The 20922-nt window shown below is 36.6% G+C and overlaps 1 protein-coding gene across 14 annotated transcripts in view; it reads right to left on the reverse strand.

The window, feature by feature from the left end:
• The window catches only part of PTPRM (protein tyrosine phosphatase receptor type M), a 463481-nt gene that overhangs the window by 205477 nt on the left and 237082 nt on the right, over positions 1-20922 (reverse strand). For all 14 annotated transcript variants that reach the window (XM_069004459.1, XM_069004462.1, XM_069004458.1 and 11 more), the window contains 4 exons: positions 16270-16578; positions 13005-13114; positions 10281-10482; positions 6478-6580 (listed from right to left, as the gene is read on the reverse strand). In XM_069004459.1, coding sequence (XP_068860560.1) covers positions 6478-6580; positions 10281-10482; positions 13005-13114; positions 16270-16578 — 724 coding nt within the window. The remainder of the gene's footprint in view (positions 1-6477; positions 6581-10280; positions 10483-13004; positions 13115-16269; positions 16579-20922) is intronic.

The following is a 20922-nucleotide window of genomic DNA, read 5'->3' on the forward strand; positions in this document are numbered from 1 at the left end:
AGACATCAATCAGGGCCCATTCCCAAATGGCAATCTGTTAAGGGGTCCTGGTGCCTGAGAGCTCTGCAGTATGAATATGGACTAGTTTTAGCCTGTTGGCCTCAGTACAAGAGAATGGTACTGGGTATACAAATTTCACTGGTAAATATGCACACTCATGGTCTGAGCTCAAGTATGTTAACCTGAGCACTGAGTAGACATTCCTCTGAAAGGGATCGTGAAAAAATGACCCCATTCTGTTCCTTGCATACTCACAGATTGGGCTGTTCATTTTAGTAAGTAGATTTTAGAAAAATGTGTTTTACCAATTCTGACTTATGTTGGCAGTCCAGAGCCAGGAAAACAGGTGTGAGTTCCAAGAGTTAATGACTCACTGGTTGAATTGTTGCTGGACTTCAGCCTTCATGAGGGAGATTGGAAAAACCCAGAGTTCCAAAGGATCTTAACAAAGACATAGTACAGATGAACTGGACTATCATCCTGTCAGAATGAGAGGTAAGCAATATGGAGAAGACTATCATAAGGAATTTTGCAAAGATATGGTCTCCACTGCAACTTAACTAAGGCCAGCATGTAGAAGGAAGGTTAATACAAAAAAAAGAGCAGAGCCTCCTAAAAGTGCAGCAAATTTTTAAGTCATTAATTATAACCAAAACCTGTGAGAAAGTATTAGTGAGTTATGAAATTGAAATATAATCTCTTCAGAGATATGGAATAATCTATTTTCTTATTCTCAAATTGCTTTATTTATTATGGATAAACTTCTATTAATTGCTAAATGACAGATGTCATTATGTGCTGAGTTCTCAGTGACACAAATTAGTACTTAAAGAAATCAAGGATCAATACTCATTTTACTCAGGGACTATGTGAAAAGTCACAGTAAAAGTACCATGGAAATTTCTGAACAATCTAACAGGACATGTGAAGCTGCACCATGCATGTCCAGGCAAAAGGTACCATAAATTTTAGCTCAAGTCACACTAAAAAATCCAAGGACAAGTTCTACTGCATAACAAAAAAGAATTACAGCATTTTTATAGCATAAGCAATTACTGTCCTGTTCCCTCAATGAAACAGAAATTGACCCTTCTGCTGTAAATAATTACACGTGTTGCTATAAAGAAGTGACAATTATGGGAATTAATAAAACCCAATCCCTTCTCTACCACAGACATCCTCAAACAAGTTTACTGGCTGCCTTATAGGTAGTAAAACTATGATTTGGAAAGAGCTGACCCTACAGCACACAGTTCAGGCCTTTATGTTTACAGGCCCTTAAGCAATAGAAAGGATGCTCATAGCAAGCAAATTAAAGAATGGACAGTAAGTTCCCTTCATGCTCTTTAGATCCTGTAGTTTCACAGTATTTTGAAAGGCTGTATTTTGAACATGGCTTTTCAGAATATTAGTGAGTTAGTAATGCTACTTGAACATGTATAGTTACATTATTTCAACATAACCATTTCTTTATTACAAATCCACCTAATATCCAGACTGTTTTATCTGTGAGCTCTTGAAAGGCCAGAGTTCACTTTTCATTTTATTGGGAAGCTTTCCAAATTCTGCTGATTAATGTACAGTTCTGATATTTCTCTCCTCAACTGTGTCTACATAGCATTTTCTTTTTTCTCATTACTGCATTACCATGTAATGCCACTGGGAATAGAAGGAAATTACAATAACATGCTAGCATTACATAATCTGCAAAGCAGAAATTGTGAGAGGACATAGCTAAAAAAGCAGATATTGCAATGTCTTTATTTGCATGTGCTCTTGTCATGTTTTTGCCCACACAGAACACTAACATCTCTTATGGTTGCCAATCAGCATTCTCCCATTTCAAAACTCATTTTTTCACATATCCTGAATTTATAATTATACTCATGATGCCTGCCTTCATAATTCATGCACAGTAACTAACACTGCACACTTACTATGCAACACAGAAACTCAGACTGAGATATCAGGAACTTTGAGAAGTGGATTGCAACTTTTGAGGCCCAGGCCTGTGGCTACAACGTGCTCACAACAGCAATTCAAGTGTCTCATGGACTTTTCACAGCAATGGAAAATATCCTGAAACGTTTTTATTCAGTGTTTGGAATCCTGCTGCTTTCTGAGTTCCCATGATATCTGCATGTGTTTCCAAACAGCCTGGCTAGCTTGCTAGTTTTTATTTCAATTTCTTGATTGCCAGTGAACAACTAAACCTGCTCATCTCCTGACCAAGTGATTCATTTTTGTAAAGACGGTACATTTCAAGAATAAAGGTAGGCAGTGGCTTTTCTGGAAGACTGTCAGATTGGAGGTTTCTTTACACCATTTCAATTTCCTGTGAATCATGCTGCTCCTATGCCAGGGACCATGTGCAGATAACCTTCATTCCAGCTGTGACAATGAACCAAGTATTTACAGGATACCTTTAAAGGTCTGGATTAGGCCAATAAGAAATGTACATTTCTGTGAAATTTAGGCAATCTGAACACCTCATGATGTGTCCCTCTGACAAAGTGTGAAAGGAGCGCTTATCGCTTTAGATAACATGTAGTTCGAAATTTCTATGGTAGTTCCCAGTTGTACTGCAAAGTTGTACTATCTTATTATGGCCTTTTGAAGTACAATAAATGCTACTTCTTCAAGGTAGAGAGATTAAAAGTATGTTTCAAAATTAAGCACTTCAAGTAAGGAGATATTTGCTTTATTTTCCCAGTAGAGTTCTTATTTATGCAAGTTGAAGAAGTTGGGCACACAGCTGATAAAGGGCAAGCATGGAGAGTACACAGATTACCTTCAGAACACTTAGCTTTCAACTCACATCAGTCAAAGTTTATTTGCTTCCTTCTGCATGTTTTGTTTAACATATTTTTAAATTACACTACTTGGCAATTGCTGCAATTCTCTCCCTCTCATCCTGTCTCAGCTTTGCAGCCCCAGATGCTGCTGGACTGATCCCACATACTCACAGCAGTCAGAGCAGGAAGTACTCTGGTGTCCCAAATGCCAAGTACTGCATCCACAGGGATTGGCTAGCTGACACATTTGGTCAGCCTGTTCTTTTTTCATTTCAGACTGGAATAGGAAAGTACTGAATGTCTGTGGTGTCTGTAAGAGTAGAAGGCTGGCTGAATGGGCCATTAACTGGCCAGAGGAGTTTAATGGGGCAAATCCAGCTGAGCCAAACTCTGTAATAATGTAATACGAAAAAGAGTTCATGAGGCAGAGTAGAGCCTGGATGGTCTTGCTTTCTTTCTTATTCATTTTGCTCCTTTCCCAGTCTGCTCCTCAAAGAGGCTTGCTATCACCAGGTGATTCCAGTGTTATCTGAGTCAAAATCTTTGGGATGCTTACTATTAAAGCTTTTTGAGGATGTGGCACAGAATAGCAAGAAGAGGATGGTATGGGGACAACATTTTGCTGCTTATGTAAACAGATAAAAGAAGTGGAAACACCACTTGACCTTAATCATAGCAAGAGTGAATAGAAATAGGTGCAAGAAAGAAAACTTGCTTCTCCTGCTGAAGCTAAAACCTTGCAAGAAAATGTTTTTCAGGGGAAGATCACAAGAACCTTTTATAATGGAATGTGACAACCTAAAGTTCTTTCTAACTCAGATGAATGTATAAATATCACTAAATGCAGGCAGTAACCGAGCGTTACAGTTCTCTTTCCTGTGTATGAGCCAGATCTGTGCAATAAATTAGCATTCCTTAGTTAAGTATATGGCACTGACCAATTGAAACATTTGCAAAAAATTTGGCCCCAGAGTCTTCTAAAATTTAGGCTAACTTGCCCTGAAGAAGTAAAATACACAAATGGTATTACCTTGGAAGAGTGAGTCCCCCCTCAACAAATGTTGAAGGGCCCTCATAGAAAAAATATTTGCATTTGTATGCTTTTTATGTAAATTCTTCAAAACTTTACTCCTAAATTGAAATATCTGAAAAAAGAGAATATCCACAATAAGACCCATATTACACAATTTCCACAGAGTGATCATCTTAAATTAAACATTTTTTGTTTCATTTAAGCCTTGCAAATTACAATCATTCTAAAAATCAAAATGGCTTAGCCAGCTGTTAAAGAAGTGCATACATTCATCACTACTGAATGCATTACTGCTTTAAGTATATATAATTCCAAAATAATCTCCTTGAAACAAAGACAGCAACAGCCATAAAACATGCTGGACCTGAAATTGGAGACAAAACAAACAGTATTTGTTGTATTAAATATCTAACAAAATACATTTCAATCATGTCCAGTCTTATGAATTCTAAAACAACGTGGAGTGCCATTTGGCCTTCAAGATTAATATGTACTTTATCACTGTAAACAGAGTTTTCTGAACATTTCTATATAGTCTGTTTTTTGAATCAATATTTAAACAATCAGCGTTATGCCTTCTCTCCTTTGATGTTGTGCTCGTTGTGTGCAGATTCTAAGTGGCATAAAATAAAAAGGTTTTTCTTATTTAAGAAGAGAAAAAGAATTTAACCACAGGAAAAAAAGCTGGACTTCAGAATGACCTCAGGTATCAGCTTTGTTGACTTGAATGACAGAATTTGTGCTCTCCTTCTCCATCTCAGGAATTGACGAATTTTATGTGTCATGGCTGATGTGTAGATCAATAAAACAACAACAGTCATTTACACTGCAAGTTTAGTGCAGTTTCAAATATCTGCATTAACCAAGCCAGTAGCTGTAGCAGAATCAATAGACAAGGCTTCTTGCCTAGTGGTGTGGATAAATGAAGTATGACTAAACTTTTAACACCCAATGAATACAGATTAAGATGATAAAATCCATATGCAGAATGTGTCTTGCAAGCAGTGTGCTTGCAAGTGGAATGTACTATAAAATGTTAGAAGTATTAAGAAATTCTTACTTTCATTTTCACTCTGCCTCACTCAGCATTTACACTCTAAGTTTGCAGTCAGCATTCATTTTATTTTAAGACCTGTTGCAAAGGACCTCGGTAAATTTGCTGCTGTGTGTTCATCTGTCAGTTCTATAGCTTCACGTCACTTTAAATCTCTCCTCTTATTTCCCTAACCACTCAAACACTTATTTGGCAGACTTTCATCTCCTAACGAGCTCCCTTCTATTGTCAGTGAAGTTTCTGATATGTCACTACTGTATAGGAGCCAATCATCTTTAGTTCATGATGTAGATAAAAGGACTGAAACCATTTTTTTATTAATAGCCTAATACATTCATGTTTAAACAATGACTCCAACTTGTATCATTTTCATCCAGATGCTTGGATTCAGAAGGACTACACTATAGCTTTGTGAGATAAAGTCAGACAAATATCAAATAATTCTGCTTTTAAACTAACCTGCTAAATCAGTTTCATTAAATGTGCTCTAAAGTTTCCTGCTTTTTTTCTCAGATGGTTCAGACTTCTGTGATGTGCTAGATTTTCTTTTTAAAAAGCTGTCTGAATGAATGATTGGATAGCATTTCCAAAATGCAGACCTATGTACATATAATATATATAACTAATAGGAAAAACCCCTAATTATATGAATTGTATGAATATTCTGAACAAACCCAAGAAACATTTATTTTCATTCATGCATGTATGAGCACACCAGATCTGTATTTCCCAAACAGAAATGATCACAAACTTCAGCATCAGGATGAAAATATTTGATAGCCACTCAGTATAGATGGAAACTCTTCCTACAGTAATGGAAGTATTAAGGAGGATACACAATTAGACAAAAGGAAAAACATCTTACAGCTCTGAAAAATCTTTCTCTCATCTTTGTTTTTTGTTTATTCAGAGTATTGAGCTCATTACTGGTTCTCATTTAAAATAATCTAACTGTTTCTCTGTCTTCTTCACTGAAAATCAGGCATCTTTTATTCTAATCAATGAAAAACTTACATAGTACCATGTATCTGGCAGGGAGATAAACCTCTGAAAACTGGAAATTCATTAACAGATACTATATAACACTAAAGAATCCAAGATACTGATTTTCCAGGCTGATTTTTTAAACTATTATTTCTGCTATCATGGTCAAATAATGTAAACACTTCATGAATGTTACAGTACATACTGTTTAAATTGGCTAACTTACTAAGAGTTGACTATCTTAAATCTGTGGAGTAAACAAGAAGACTGAATATTAAAGACAGTAGCTCAGCATAAAAAATGTGATATGCCCTTGAACTTATAACACTGTAGTAAGCAATTACCTTAAAGAAGCCACCCACACAACAGAACTATGGCTTTGTTCCTTATCTTCAAAGAACAAACCACTTGCATCTGGATCAAATCCTTTAAACAATACATGAACACTCAACATCAAAGCACTTTCATTTTCTTCAGTTATTTAATTTAATTAGAGCTAATACAGACATGAATTTAGACACTGATTGCTGTGTAGAAAATCCCCAGAAAATACGCTCAAGAAATCAATCAATTTGTTTTTTAATTTTATAAAGATTTTTTTCCCCCAGTACCTGACAGGAGCGCCTCTGCTCTGTGCAGGTTTCAGCAAGACTGTCACAGTGCTGTCAGTTTGATTCAAAGGTGTTTCAAGTTCATATGGTGGCATAGAGGGTGCTAGAATAAGAAAAGAAAAGAGGCAAATAAATCATTATTCCTGTATTTCTTCTTCCAAGAGCTGTATCTTTATTTGCATATGCAATTTTAAAAGCTTCTTCAAATACAAAGACCATATACTACTAGTCTAAGTCTAAGACGCTTTCTGTTACAATGCAAGCATGAGACAACTGTTAAATAACTTCAGGAAAAAAAATAAAGAACAAATCCCAAATAAAGAAATACCAGCTCACTGCCAATTTCAAGACAGGAAACAGATACTAGTGTAAGTTTGCAGAAACTATTGAGAATCCATGACTTGGAAATGAAAAGTTATCTTAAGAACAGCATCTGGAAATGTGCATGCTGAAGTGACTATAGATTTTGAAATTGAGCCCAGCTTTCTCAGTATGTCAGTTGTATCAGGATGCATTCTCAGAATCTGTTTCTCCTGGAATTTTAACTAGTGCTATAACTGTCTGTGTCTATTGTCCACCAAGATAAGAGTTCATCTTAGTTTGAAGCCTCACTCAGCACTTTGGCAAACTGTGTCTTCATTAAAGATTTACAGTTATGATTAAAACAAATGATGCCTCAGTTATTGCCTTTTACTGTTCCTACTTTCTTCAGTGCTATCATCTACTCACATTTGTATCATTACATTGGAGAGAAGGCTACTCAGTTAATTGGTTATTTGACAGGCTGCCGCATCCTTATTGTTCAGTTGTTAATGAAGATGCACAATTAACCGATTTAAAGGCTATAGAAGCAAAAAGTGGTGATTGCAATGGTCTCTTCTGACTGCAGGAATAATGCAGGGCAATTAACTTCCCTAAACTAATTCTCATTTAAAATGGAAAATACATTTGGTGGGTAAGATCTTTTCCTTAGAAGATTCTTTCAAAGATCCATTTAGTTCTTCTCAATTCATATAGTTTCATCTTACTGGATGCTTTGCATGTACCATACCAATAGAGTGCATTATGCTTCACCTACAGGTAATATGAACCTCTAGCAAATTATTATCAAGTGTATTTTAGAATAATTTTCATTTTCCCAGTAGTATCTGCATCTACTTGAAAGGTAAATGACATTCTCTCTCTTTATCCATAGTGCCCTACATATCCAAGTAAGGATTGCATTACAGATTGCACTGTGCTCTGCAACTCCTCAGTCTGCTGTGAAAACATTAAAATCTCCACTGCTTTGCATTGCTATTCATCAGTTTTGAAATATTTCACAAATAAAAAATTAATCTTCAAAAACCTCCTTGTAAGCTCAGAGGGTTTTATTCTGTTTACAATCCTGGATATAAGGCACTAACATTTAGACTAATCATTTTAAGTAATTTGGGCACCCACTAAAGTCATACTATTACACACTACTTTAAAGGTTCTTTTTTTTGCAGCTTTGAATATCCAGAACTTGTTCATATAAAGTCCCATTCTCAACCTGACCATCCTGAAAACAAGGACAGATAGGAACTGTATCTCCAAGAAGCTGTATGAGCTCTGAACATTTTTTGAATGCTCTGTCATGTCTTGTCCTTAGTCTCCTGCCCATACCTTAACAAGTCTTTTGATTTTCCTAATTTATGACTCCTAAGTCCCTACTAGCTCTCTTTACTAATTTTAGTGTCCCTACAAAGACCAAAACTATCTTCCTGTCCCAGGAAGAGCTGTGGTTCTCCCAGTCATAACCTTTAGTCCTGGCTACTTTTTCTCTTCTCCGTTTTTCCCTGTCTAAATTAGGAATCTTCCTCCTCCACACTGCCTAGACGTAAAGAAGGAACTAACCAACAAGCAGAGAGAACAGGAAATATTAACATAATATTAAAATAAAACACAACAACTATTTACAGTATATAAGAGTACTATTCAAAACACTTAGGAAATTAAGAGATTGTTATTTAGAATAAAATGCAGTCTAGAATTAGACAAAGTAAAATGCAGAAATTGATCAAATTGCACCTAATCTGTTCCAAAAAATAGTGAAACTTTCATCCAGAAACGCTCAGAAGTTCTGTTCCACATCTGTCCAAACTGGAGAGCACTGGCCACATGAAAGAGCCTCAAAGCTTTCCAGTGAGACAATAAGATCACAGCCAATAGCACTGCAAAGAGGGCTCCATATTCGACAGCTAAAATGCCAGTCGTGACTTTTCAAGTACATTAAAAAATACACACATTTTGCTTCTATTTTAAATTCATCAGAGATTGGTTTTAACTACCTGTGGACAAGGCATGAACATTCCTTGTTAGTACAGTAACTAAGAGGAAGCACTGAGAGTGTGGTGCAGACCAGACAGTTCGCAGAACCTCGCCACATGGAGACTTGGAGGTTGGCCTCACCCTCAAGCATGCCTGCAATGCCTGTTCCCACTAGTGAATTTTTGTTGGTCATACTATCATTTTAGAAAACAACAATTCAAGGTCCAGTACTATTCCCAAATGTTCAGATTCTCATCTGTACTCAAGTCCCCATTCCTCATTCTATTAAGGGGTGGTCTCATCATCCTAACTCATATAAAGTTTTGCTGTGTCAGAAATTGTTTTTTGACAGAGAAAATTTCTGCTCGGTATAGGAAAGGGGATGAAAACTCCATCTTTACTGATCAGTGTTGATTATGTTTCATGTTCCATACAGAGTTAATTGTCTAACCTGAAAACTAACAACATTTTTGTTTCTCTACAAACACCTGCACTGGCAATAATTTCCACCTTGCATTAACTGCCCTTTCTTACAATAATATAGAAGAAATAATTTTATTTCTGATTGACATGTGTCAGTTTTTTTCATTCCAGTGAGGGCAGAAAATGAGGGGTGGGAGGGGAAGAAGTACATAAAATGAGAGTAGAAGAGAAGATTTTGTACACAAATGCTTGCTGGAAAGCACAGTTGACCACAAAGAGGTAAGGCAATTTTCTGTAAATATTATCAAGGGACCAACTTATCATCAAACTGCCAGTTTAATTCTGAAGCAGACTGTAGAGAAGTGAAGAATAAAGGGACTTCAACTGTAACTTTGCAAAACATTTTGTCATCAATTACATAAGCATTCTGGAGGATGTAACAACATTCCATCCCCTCAATGAATTTTCTTCTGCCTCAAGGGAGGGCTTGAAATATTGGTCAAGGATCTGCAGAAGCGACAGAGTCATGCTGCTGTTATCTGAAAACCAGTAGTCCTGATGTTCTCGGCTAATACAGTTTCACATCCACTTCAGTCCCCACGCCTGTCAGGAACACAGGCAGCCTGGCAGCCAACTACAGTTTCTAAGTGAGCTCTACACGAACAGCATCTCTGCTCTACTCTCGATTGTTCATGGCTCATTAAGGAGATTTTCCAGCACTGTTACTGTACTAATTTAGAATCACGTCAAGGCTGACTAAGCTCTGAATGAAACCCTCATCTTCAGATCCAAAAAAACCCTATGCTAAATGTTGCAACTGCAGCTGGCACTGGCTGCAAACACATAATTCACAGGGGTTTCTCGAGTGATATGTTACAGTTGTGAACAGGAATTTCAAAATACTAGCTAATATCTAAGCACTTGGAAGTTCTTCAGATATGGTAATATATGTCACTTTGACATCTACGGGGATGAACGTGTTCTTCCCTTTTTCAATTTGCTGCTTGTTAAATTCTAAAGAAGTAAACAAGAAAAGAATCACCCAACTCATTATCATAAGGAAATGATAATATTCTTTGATCAAGTACCTGATATTTTAGTTGTGAACTGATTTGTTATTGGAGGTCCGAAGCCTTTAGCTGTGCTGGCTCTGATGGTAAAAGAGTAGGTAGTGCCAGGATACAGTCCAAAAAAGAGATAGTGCGTTTCATTTCCTAGCTTTGAGACTCGTCCACTTTGATTGGATAAATCTATTTCTGGGTCAAAGGAACTGACTGCTTTGTAGGTGATCTGCAAAAGAATAAGAAAGCTATAAACTGCCTTGAGCAGATGGACAGAGATTGCATCTTTATCCAGTAAACCCTTCTGATGTATGCGCTGTCAGACATTTTATGATAAGCTATCTTACTCTCTTACACTCTTCAAAACCCGAATCCCACGAAGAGGCACAGGACTGAGTCGTAACTCGTCTGAGTTATTACTTTTATAGATACAGAGACTTAGAGGCAGCTGGATTACAACTCTAAAGGATAGGTTCAGGCTTACGTTAATTCCTTCAAGATGCTGGCTTTAACAGCGTCACATTTTGAATTCATCTTACTTGTTGGTTTTGATCAGCACCAGTAACAAAACCAAAACAAACAGGTAAAAATTGACAAGTAAATAAGACGGGGTGTAAACCCCAAGTTCCAGCTGACTTCACTGTAATTACACTTTGCCCTGAATAAGGTAATCTGTAAAAAATGATAAGGGCAGCTTAAGGCAAATTTTTCAGAAATTGGGTAAAGCTTCTATTTTAGTCTGAAGCTTAGCTATTACAATTGCTAATTTGGATTTTTTCAGGTTATTATATTGTACCTAGGTCAGATTCTCATTTGGAGGAAAGAAAAGATAAATGTTAAGTAATATATGCAGGGTGTATATTGTATCCTCAGTTCCTTCCTTGATTCATACAGTATTTTTAGTTTTCATTAGAAATGTTAATGTAAGTTCACAGTAAAACTTGATCCAGACTTCTTCTATTAATTACTGATTTCTGTGCACTGTAATGAGAATTTAAAAATATGAAAGACATTTAAAAAATTAGAAAAGTGAAAATTATTCACCCCTGCTCTTTGCTTTTAAAGTTTCATTTTTACGCAAATAATTCCAAACCCCTTATTATTAAAAGTGGTAATTGACATTCTTTTTTGCTATACTTATTCAATATCACCTTAATTAAGAAGACCCATAATACAGTACATAGACACATCCAAATGTTGGTGTTACATACCTTAAACACTTGCAATTTCCTAAAACTGCTGACTTAATGAAAATTGATTTTTATATGAGCCATCTAATATAACATCAATGAAGTGCTGAAAATTAGTAATAAAAACTTTCATACCATTTAGATAAACCCCAACCTTATTTCAGTAGATATAGGCATATCCTCTACAAATCCTCATCCATAAACTGAACTCAAAGCACCTTAAAAAGCACCCAACTATCCCTTCTAATTCTAACAGATGACAGAAGATTAAACTACCAACTGTCTGAACTTTTTATCAGTAAAGAAATTAAGGTAACATACTGCTCACATGAATCTCCGTACCTCATGCTAAGTGCTGTTATGTTGGCTTGTGGGTCATAACTTTTTTTAATAGATTTTAAAACACAGGTTAGTCAACTACCACCACAACTAGGTTTTAAATACAGATTCTGCCGCCTGTGTTAGATTCTTACAAAATTTTTGCAGTGTTTAGTTATTAGATAGCTAAGTGGCTGATGTTCCACAGCGAAGTAAGTTCTTCCATGGATCCTGCAGAACTCAGGTCAAGCTGTGAATACATCTCTCAATACACCTGTCCCAATACACCAATGGAGTTATGTGTGTGCATACATTTAAGGATGAACTGCCTGGGTACAGTGGGTGTACTCCTCAGCAATGGAATTAGACACGCAGGGATGTTCCTCAGTAGAAATGGGATATACCACTGTGTGTTTCTATGTACATAAACCTAGCAACAGTAACAACATTAACACTTAACTAGGCCATTCTGATTCCTGAATAAAGGCAACTGTCAAACTAGCTAGAAAGTTGTTAGCTTAACAAAAAATCAATTAATACTTTTTCATAACACTTTATCCTCTTACAATAAAGTCGTTTTCAAAACAGTATCAATAGGTTACCATTCAATTTAACTATTCTTTTACACCGTATCTCATTTAGGTGGGGTTTTTTTTAAACAAAGCATTTCAATACCAATTTTGTAGTAAGGTCAGGTAAGAAGCTTAACAGTGATTACTGTCTGACAGTTTAATCTGTGCAGTCTTTTGTCAATTTTCCTAAGAGGTATTCAGGCAAAGGTTCCACATGAAGAAAAGCAGTAATTTTTAGACATCTAACAACATACAAATTTTTTGAATTTGCATTTAAAAAAATAAGATTTTTTAAAATTATGCCTGCTTGTTTCTATTAGAGTAAACTTCCTGTAATGACTCCTACCTAAATGTGATGTTGACCACAACTGCTGTCTTATGTCTCTTATTTTTTAATGAATTTGCTAAGATCTGTCTTTCAATCTTTTAAATATTTGATCTAGAGTACTAGATAGAATGTTGTATCATGTTATCAGTTTTCTTAAAGCTGGTAACTCAAGGACATTCTGGGTCCTGCGTAATTTACTTCTACATTGTATTTACTTTTAAATGGTTACTGTTTTTAAAATGAAGTTAATTTTACATAAACTGTAAAAACATATTAATTTTCTTACGATTATGCATTTTGGAAAAACAAAACTAGACATAAAATGTGGCAAATTTCTAGATACCTCATACAAAGTAATCACACCATATGTTTGTGCTGGCTCTCTCCACTGAAGAAAAATCTTCTCTTCAAAAGTACTCCCTTGAATGGATTCAAGTGGCACAGCACTCGGGACTAAAAGATTGGGAAAAAAAAAAAAACAACAAAGTGGTTTTAAGGAAAATTTCAGACGGACATGATCTGTTTAAATATTTGTACTGCTGAGGCATAAAAACCATCCCACTATAATTTCCCCAAAGACTGAAGCAAAGGCCAGGGTAGCTCAGGAGGGGAATGATTTATTTAACAAGACAGTGCGATTATGTGTCACCTTCAGTGTAAGTACGAATTAATAAGCACCACAAATTTCCTGCAAACCTCTATTGATAATTAAAAAAAAGGACAAATCAGCTTTATATGAGGAACTAGGGGATATCTCAAACAGAAATTTTTGCAAATAAAATCTAATTGTGATACCTACTTATCAAGAGCGTTACTTCTGGAAGTGGAAAACATATTAAACATTCATATATGAAAAGGGACAGGCACTGAAATAACAAGGTATAGTTTCAGAGACTGAACTAGAAGAGTTATCTTGGAAAGACGAGCCACATATTGCATAGAACAGCAACGCTCACATTAGGGCTGAAGACCTACAACAGGATGGACATAAGGAAAGTGTGAAACAGTTAAACTAAAACTCTGACATTATTAATTTTCCTTTAAGTCTCTTAATGTGGAAGAAAGACCTGTGAAGAATCAGGGATGTCAGAAGGTTCTGATGCAAGTTTTGTCAACTGCTCTCAGGTATCTACTTGTGTTGCCCGTTTGCTCTGCAACCATTGCCTTATCCCCATGACAATGCAATTTTCAGAGGAGACGTGTAAACAGCACATGGACTTGTATCTGGGATTTTATTTTGTAACAGCACTGGCAAAGTAATGTGAAAAAAAAATCCTGAAAAATGAACAGAGGACTGTTGCGAAGCAACAGGCATCAAGGCGTTAGCACTTTTCCACAAACTCCATGTGAAAATCCAATAAAAAGATACATGTAACATTTCCCACAGAAAAAAGATGAAAGCCCCTTGCTGCAGTAGTTGAAGTTTCTCAGATCCCTTACTGAAATTTACCCAAACAGTTAAAGAAGAGAAAGATCTGCAAGCAAGGCATTTGGTGACTCCTTCTTGTTGACACTTCTGGTACAGAACTTCCTCTACACTTCTGGTAGAACTTCCTACTGTTCTCTGCTGTTGGTATTGGAGTTTACAAGGTTTAAAACTTTGTTGTCACCTCTCCATAGCTCTCCACAGAGTTCTTTGCTCCACTAAGTGGATGCTCCAAGGACACAGGTGATGGTTTCTGAACTGGCTTACCAGCGCTGTGTGCACCAATAAAATGACACCTTTAGGGCAACCTTAATTCTGGGCACCAAACCTTGTTTCCAAATAGGAGAGAACTGGCAAAACTCATTTGGAATCATGAGGTTCATGATTTATGTGTAAAGGAAGAGGAATGTAATACAGTGTAAATAGGCTGGAAGTAGAGCAAAATCACTATGGTAACCTCTCAAATTATCTGAAGGTCACAAACTCTGAGCAGCTGAGCCACAAAGAGGGGTTCAAACACTGGCAGAGGTCACCTAGAGATGTACTCAAATTCTACTGTACAAGGCCTTGAGCAATCTGCTATCACTTGATCTTTTCTGAGCAGAAGGTTGGACTAAATGAGCTCTCAAAGTCCCTTGCAACAAACACGATTGTGTGATTTGAAAAATGATGATGATTATTTGGGTCAGTATACTCTGTTGTTTTACATTCAGACTTACATACCTCACTGAATGTACACCATATGCTAAGAAGTTGTAATTTTTTTCAAGGTATTCTCTCAGACATGGATGTTAGTTTTTAATAGGTCCTGAAATAAAATGAAGTTCCAGAGGGCCAGGAATAAGAAATTTTAGATAAAACACATAAACATCCCCAACAATAAGCGCTTTAGTGTTGTCATCCTACAACTGAACCGAATTAAATTTAGAGCATGACAGCACAATTAATTCTAATTAAACATTTCTTTTTGTTAGCTATGCCTTGTTGAATCTGTTGCATTAGTAACTATATATTCCTAAATTGTTTAATTTATTCCCTCATATATTTTGATTAAAAATTAGTACTACATAAAACCAATACAGCATGTATTAAATAATTTAATAGGCTTAAATGACAGATTTCAAGTATTTATTATAAAAGGAGCTCATCATTGCCGCAGGTTTTATTAGAAATATTTCCAACATGTTTAAAGTAAATCTGTCATTGATCTGGAAGAAAATACAAATCCATTCCTGTTCAGATTGCAGATGATAAAAATGGAAAGAGGGCAGATCTGTTATGTAAAGCAATGCCAGTCATTTGATAAGGTTCCTTTTAACTGTATGCGTTTAAAACAGCAAAACCAAGGTCAAAAAAACTAAGGTACACTTGTAGAGGGAACTAAGGGGCTATATATCAGCACAGAGTATTCTGGAAAGGTGAAACTGATTCCTGGTGCATGACCAATTCAACAAGGAAGTCCCATTTTGGTATTGTAGCTAACAGACCTCCAGTAAACTCTCTGCATGTGTAATCAAAATAATATCACAGAAGACTTGGGAGGATGGTATAACCTTTTCATGCAATATTATTAGAGCAGTGAAGAGACACATTACCCAATTCTGCTGTCTCTGCTTCAGAAAAGACATTAGCAAATTATATTATTTATTACTTATTATATTTATTATTACTCAAAATGAACCAAGTTTAAAAAAAAGAGACATGAAAACCCCATCTGAGTTGAAAATTATTAAAAGGAAGGGAATATCTGTATATTTAAATGCCTGTATATGAAATATAGTGTGAATAAGCAACTAACAGTGTCCAGTGGTTAGAAAGCCAAAGACAGAGAAACTGAAACTGCAAATCAAGAACAAATATTTAGTGCTGAGCACAGCACTCAGTAGAGGAGCTTACATGAGGATACTGCTGAAAATCACCTGAAATTTCTTCAAACTGATACTGGAACTTTAGAGAGGCAGAACACAGACCAATAAGAAGTTACAAGTTTAATGATGAAATGATTAAACTATGTGGGATGTTATAGGTTATATGAAAGATCACTGTAATAATGGAGCTCTATTAAAATTGGTGAAGTTGGTGGAAAATCTGTTACAAATTTTAGTGAAAGCAGAATGTGCACTTACACAGAAAATTATGCTATCAGGTCGTGTACCATATATATGTAAATACAACAACTCACCATCTTCATCAGTTTGCACTACAAGTTCTTGGCTTTCTTTCCGTCCTTCAGGATTCATCAATACTAATTTGATGCTGACATTTGTGTATGGTGATAGATTAGTAATTGTGTGCTGGGGATGTGAACTTTCTGTATCCCAGCTGACTTCCTCTCTCACTTGCTCCTGTCCTCCAGCCTGGTAGCGGTAATGCACTGTGAGGTTGTACCGATGGCAACGTGTGACATTATATCCAAATGGCTCCCAGCAAATTGTGATCTGCCTAGATTTGATCTCCACAACCTCCAGTCTTCGTGGCCCACGCATAGGATCTGCAAAATTACCAACATAATTCTGCTGTGATTACTTATTCATATTACAACAGTGATGTGTCAAGTAAGAGGTTATACAGTTCTACAAATATGACAGATAAGCAGAAACAGAAATCCAATGCTTTACAGAATCACAGTATAATAGAAGTATAGGCTCTGAAAAAATGGGGAAAAATGGAGAAAAGAGTGAGAAGTGTCTTTGATGAAAAATGAAGAGCAAGCAAAACACTAAATAAAGTTTTTATTCTTTGACTCAAATTGCATGGTACAGTTGAAATGACACTTTTTTACCTGTTGCTTGGAAAAAGTAAGCATGTCCAATTTCTTTTGCACAAATTATTTGTGTTAACACTTTTAGAGCAAAAACCTGCACAGAACAAGTATCTAAAAAGAAAATGTGATTTCAGAGAAAACTTGCAAATACACGTTAATTTTCTTGCAGGACTGTTTATGCAAAGGCTAGATGGTTCTTCAGCTATTTCTTATTCTTTTTTTTTAAGTTAGACTGAATGCAATTACTCAATCTCTATTTGTCCAGGACATTACGTTAATATTCCAATTTCTTTAAAATAGACCATAGGGTTTTTTCCCACAAAAACATTAGCTGTTACTAGTGCAAATACCTCAGTTTGTTGTAGTGGTTTAGCAAAGATACAAAATAAACAGGACATTCTCCTGCATCTGTGCCTTTCCAGAGATCTCCCAGTTGAAAATGAGTAATCAATCAAAACGACCAAAATCTATACACAAGCACCAAAGACTGTGGTTGATGAAGTTAGATTTTCTTCAATCCTACTGGTCACAGCAATTGTGATAGAAGAGTGAATTAAAATTTTCACCATATTACAGCAGAACCACTGAGCTGAAACCCCCCCACATTTTCAAAACACTGTCATTAACAAAGCTATTATACATATTTAGCAATAATCTGTGTTTTTTCATATTTGAGTCCTCAAAAAGATTAAAGACAATGTCAGGTTTTATCCATTGCTTCACTAGTTAAACACTTAGAAGACTTTTAATGAGTTAGAAGCCTCTTACACGTAAACAAATTAATATGCATCTTCCCCCTTTTATGTTTGTTAATCAACATGTCTTCACTAGGAATGTTCTAAACAATTTACACAGGATTTCATCTTCTTACTTTCTAATGTAATCCCTGCATGCATGAAATATTTGTTCAAAGATGTTATTCATCTCAGCTCCTTGAAGAAAAGGTGTTAAGAAATTGCTTGTTCTATCATCTACAAAGCAGGGTATTTTATCCCCCTTTCAAATCATCCAGCTGCTTTTTAAAATTTTTTACAATTCATTTTCACTGTCATACAATGTTGATCACCAGTATAGAATATTTGGCAATTGGTGAGAATAAGGCAAAACAAACCAACTTCTAATTCCGGTCTTCTTTCTAGTGACTTGACTGAGAGGTAAAAATGTCCCCACCAAGAATAAAATTGCTGCAAAGCCATTTATCTGCTTCCATGCTCAGGCATTTCAGGTAAGAATTCTGGCATCTGGGGGCTTTGACACATTTCTACTGGTACAACAATTAAAATTAATATGAATCAAATCTCAAGGACTGGCATACAGACTCCATAACTTCCTAAACATTTACTTCTGTGTAGTTCAGACATAAACTTCACGGAAAATGATTTTCCTGTTTTTTTTTTTTAATTTCATTTCCGTTTCTAAGAATTTTTTCTTTTAGATGAGATGATGAATAGCAAAGGACATTTGAGAGGCATTGTGTAACTGTAATTGTATCTGAATGGGCTGAATAGAAATAGAAAACCAACAAAATTGAGGTGACCCTGACATACAACATTAAACAATTGAAAAAAGCTCCTGGCTGCAAGAATATGGAACAGCCTGCATAGTTCCACAGTGGGCACACCAGAAAATTCACAGGGGAGCTGAGAAATCATTTTATTATAGACATAAAACTAATTCATAGCATTTTAAAACTGAAATTGAGTGGCTGTACAAAATATCTGGATCAAAACCTATCCAAGATTTCTGCCCAGAAGGAAGGTATTCTTATGTCATGTTACCTTAATAAAAAGTACAAGTTAGCCCTCAAGTTAAATCTGTGAAATGACAGATACATTTTCACCTCCAACAAAATAGACAAGGGAAGAAAGAGTTTAGATTGTAGGGATGGAGACAATACAACTTCCCTTGATATTCACAGGACAAAGCTCATCATCATCAGACAAGGCGAATATCCTGGTTGCTTTGGCTCCTGACTTGATTCTGTAACCCATAGCATCAGATAGGTACACAGCTCCTATCTGTTTTTCCTACCATTCATTCAGAGATTATGCAACTAATAGGGCCCTAATGAACCCTGTCATTAATGAGGATTTTAACAGTGCTACTTTAAACCAGAAAAAAAAAGGCTACGGCAACAACAAAATTTTGGGATTAAAAAAAGCCATGTGGCTCAAAACAGCCCTGAAAAATAGCAGTTAGTGCAACAAAAGATAGAAAAGGAAGTTTCCATTTGATCAAGTCAGCACCGAACTTCTCTGGAGGTATCACTGTATACACCAGAGGAAATATTTCACAGAATAGAATCACAGAATCGCCAAGGTTGGAAGAGATCTTTAAGATCATCAAGTCCACCTGTCAACATGGCACTGTCACTGTAACCTCTAAACTACTAAACTACATCACCCAGTGCCAGATCCAGATGCCTCTTAAGCACCTCTAGGGATGGTCATTCCCAACACCTCTAGGCAACCTATTCCAATGTCTGACCACCCTAACAATGAGAAAACAAGTTCTAATTTTCTATCTATCTATCTATCTATCTATCTATCTATCTATCTATCTATCTATCTATCTATCTATCTTTAATGCAATATGGTTCTGAGAGCACAGTACATCACTTCCAATGCACTGGAAGGTATATGCTTTTCCCCAGCAAGGACACAGGATACTTGGGGAAAGAAAACTGTTAAGCAGCACTAAAAGAATGACAGCTAATTACTATGATTTAAAAGGGAAAGCTGAATTAATTATTACAGCATGATGACTTCATATAGTTGATTTTATTTTCTACAGGATTTATCACTTTCCCATGGTGAGTTCCCAACTTTGAGTGAAAAAGTAGGCATCCCTCAGAGATGCTGCTTTTGTGCTCATGAAACTTGCGCTAACTCTCCCTGCGGTAGCGGAAGGCTGTCATCCCAGCCATGGTCTGCTCTTCGTACCTTGCACCATGTAAGGTAGGTGACAGCTACACAGAGAGGTGTCATTTCACAATGCTGATCACAGCTGAAATCACACCTTTTAGAGCAGAAAAAGAATAAGGAGCTTAACACACCATACTGACTGCATTACAACATACGTACTTCACAGCACGACAGCTATTTGCTGAGCCCTTGCCTCCTCCTTACTTGGTAAACGCCCACCTGCAGAGGTTACACAGCCAGATCTCTGCACCCACTGCAGTTTTCCGAGTGAACTGAGCCCCTGTTGCTCCTCAGTACTCCAGCTATTTTCTTACGCCTTACTGGCACAAATCATGAGGCAAATGGGGAAAATGAGGCCTCCCAATTCGTAAGAGAAGAGGTTTTCCTCCCAAAGGAGCACACTGCCTGTCAAGCCTGAAGCTTAGCCAGGTAGTTCTTACCCATTCCCCTGCTGGTGCCTGCAGCATTTTTCCTACTGCTCTCCTTCTGCCAGCTTCAGCAGGGAATCAGGCAGTGAATTCTGACAGTTGCAGCTCTGACCTGAGGGACCAGCAAGCCCGGTTCTAGCCCCTGGCACTTTAGCATCCCATTTAATCGGTGATCTTGGCTCCTTTTCTGCTCCACTCTGTTTTCCTGAGAATATGGAGCACGGAATGACAGACAGGATCAATTTCCATCACAGCTGCAATTCACAGCTCATTTCTCTGGAACTTCACACTATACCTTTTACCACAGGTACAATGCTTTTTCAGAAACTCAATTTCAAAACCACAGAGACATTTAGGTGTATTTTTAGCATCCTGTCGTTGATCATCAAAACCTGGGTTTAGAATGAAAACTCAGGACTGGAAGTTTTGTCTTTTCATCAAAGACTGCACAGACCTACTGAATTAAGAACAAGAAAGGAATGGCATGGTGATTTTCTGCCACTTCATGGCACTCCAGTAGCTGCAGACATCTGGTATGTGCTAGATTTGAAAGGCACCTAACAATAGGAATTAAAAATTTATTTCTTGTCTATGAAAACTATTAGTGGAGTTTATCTACACAACAACTCTTGGACTTGGAATAGAGTCCAGATTGGACTCTACTGTCCTTTCACAGGAAGTAAGGGATAGATAGAACAAGAAAATAAACAAATTTAAGA

The sequence above is a fragment of the Aphelocoma coerulescens genome, chromosome 2 (genome assembly GCF_041296385.1).
Source record: "Aphelocoma coerulescens isolate FSJ_1873_10779 chromosome 2, UR_Acoe_1.0, whole genome shotgun sequence".
NCBI lineage: Eukaryota > Metazoa > Chordata > Aves > Passeriformes > Corvidae > Aphelocoma > Aphelocoma coerulescens.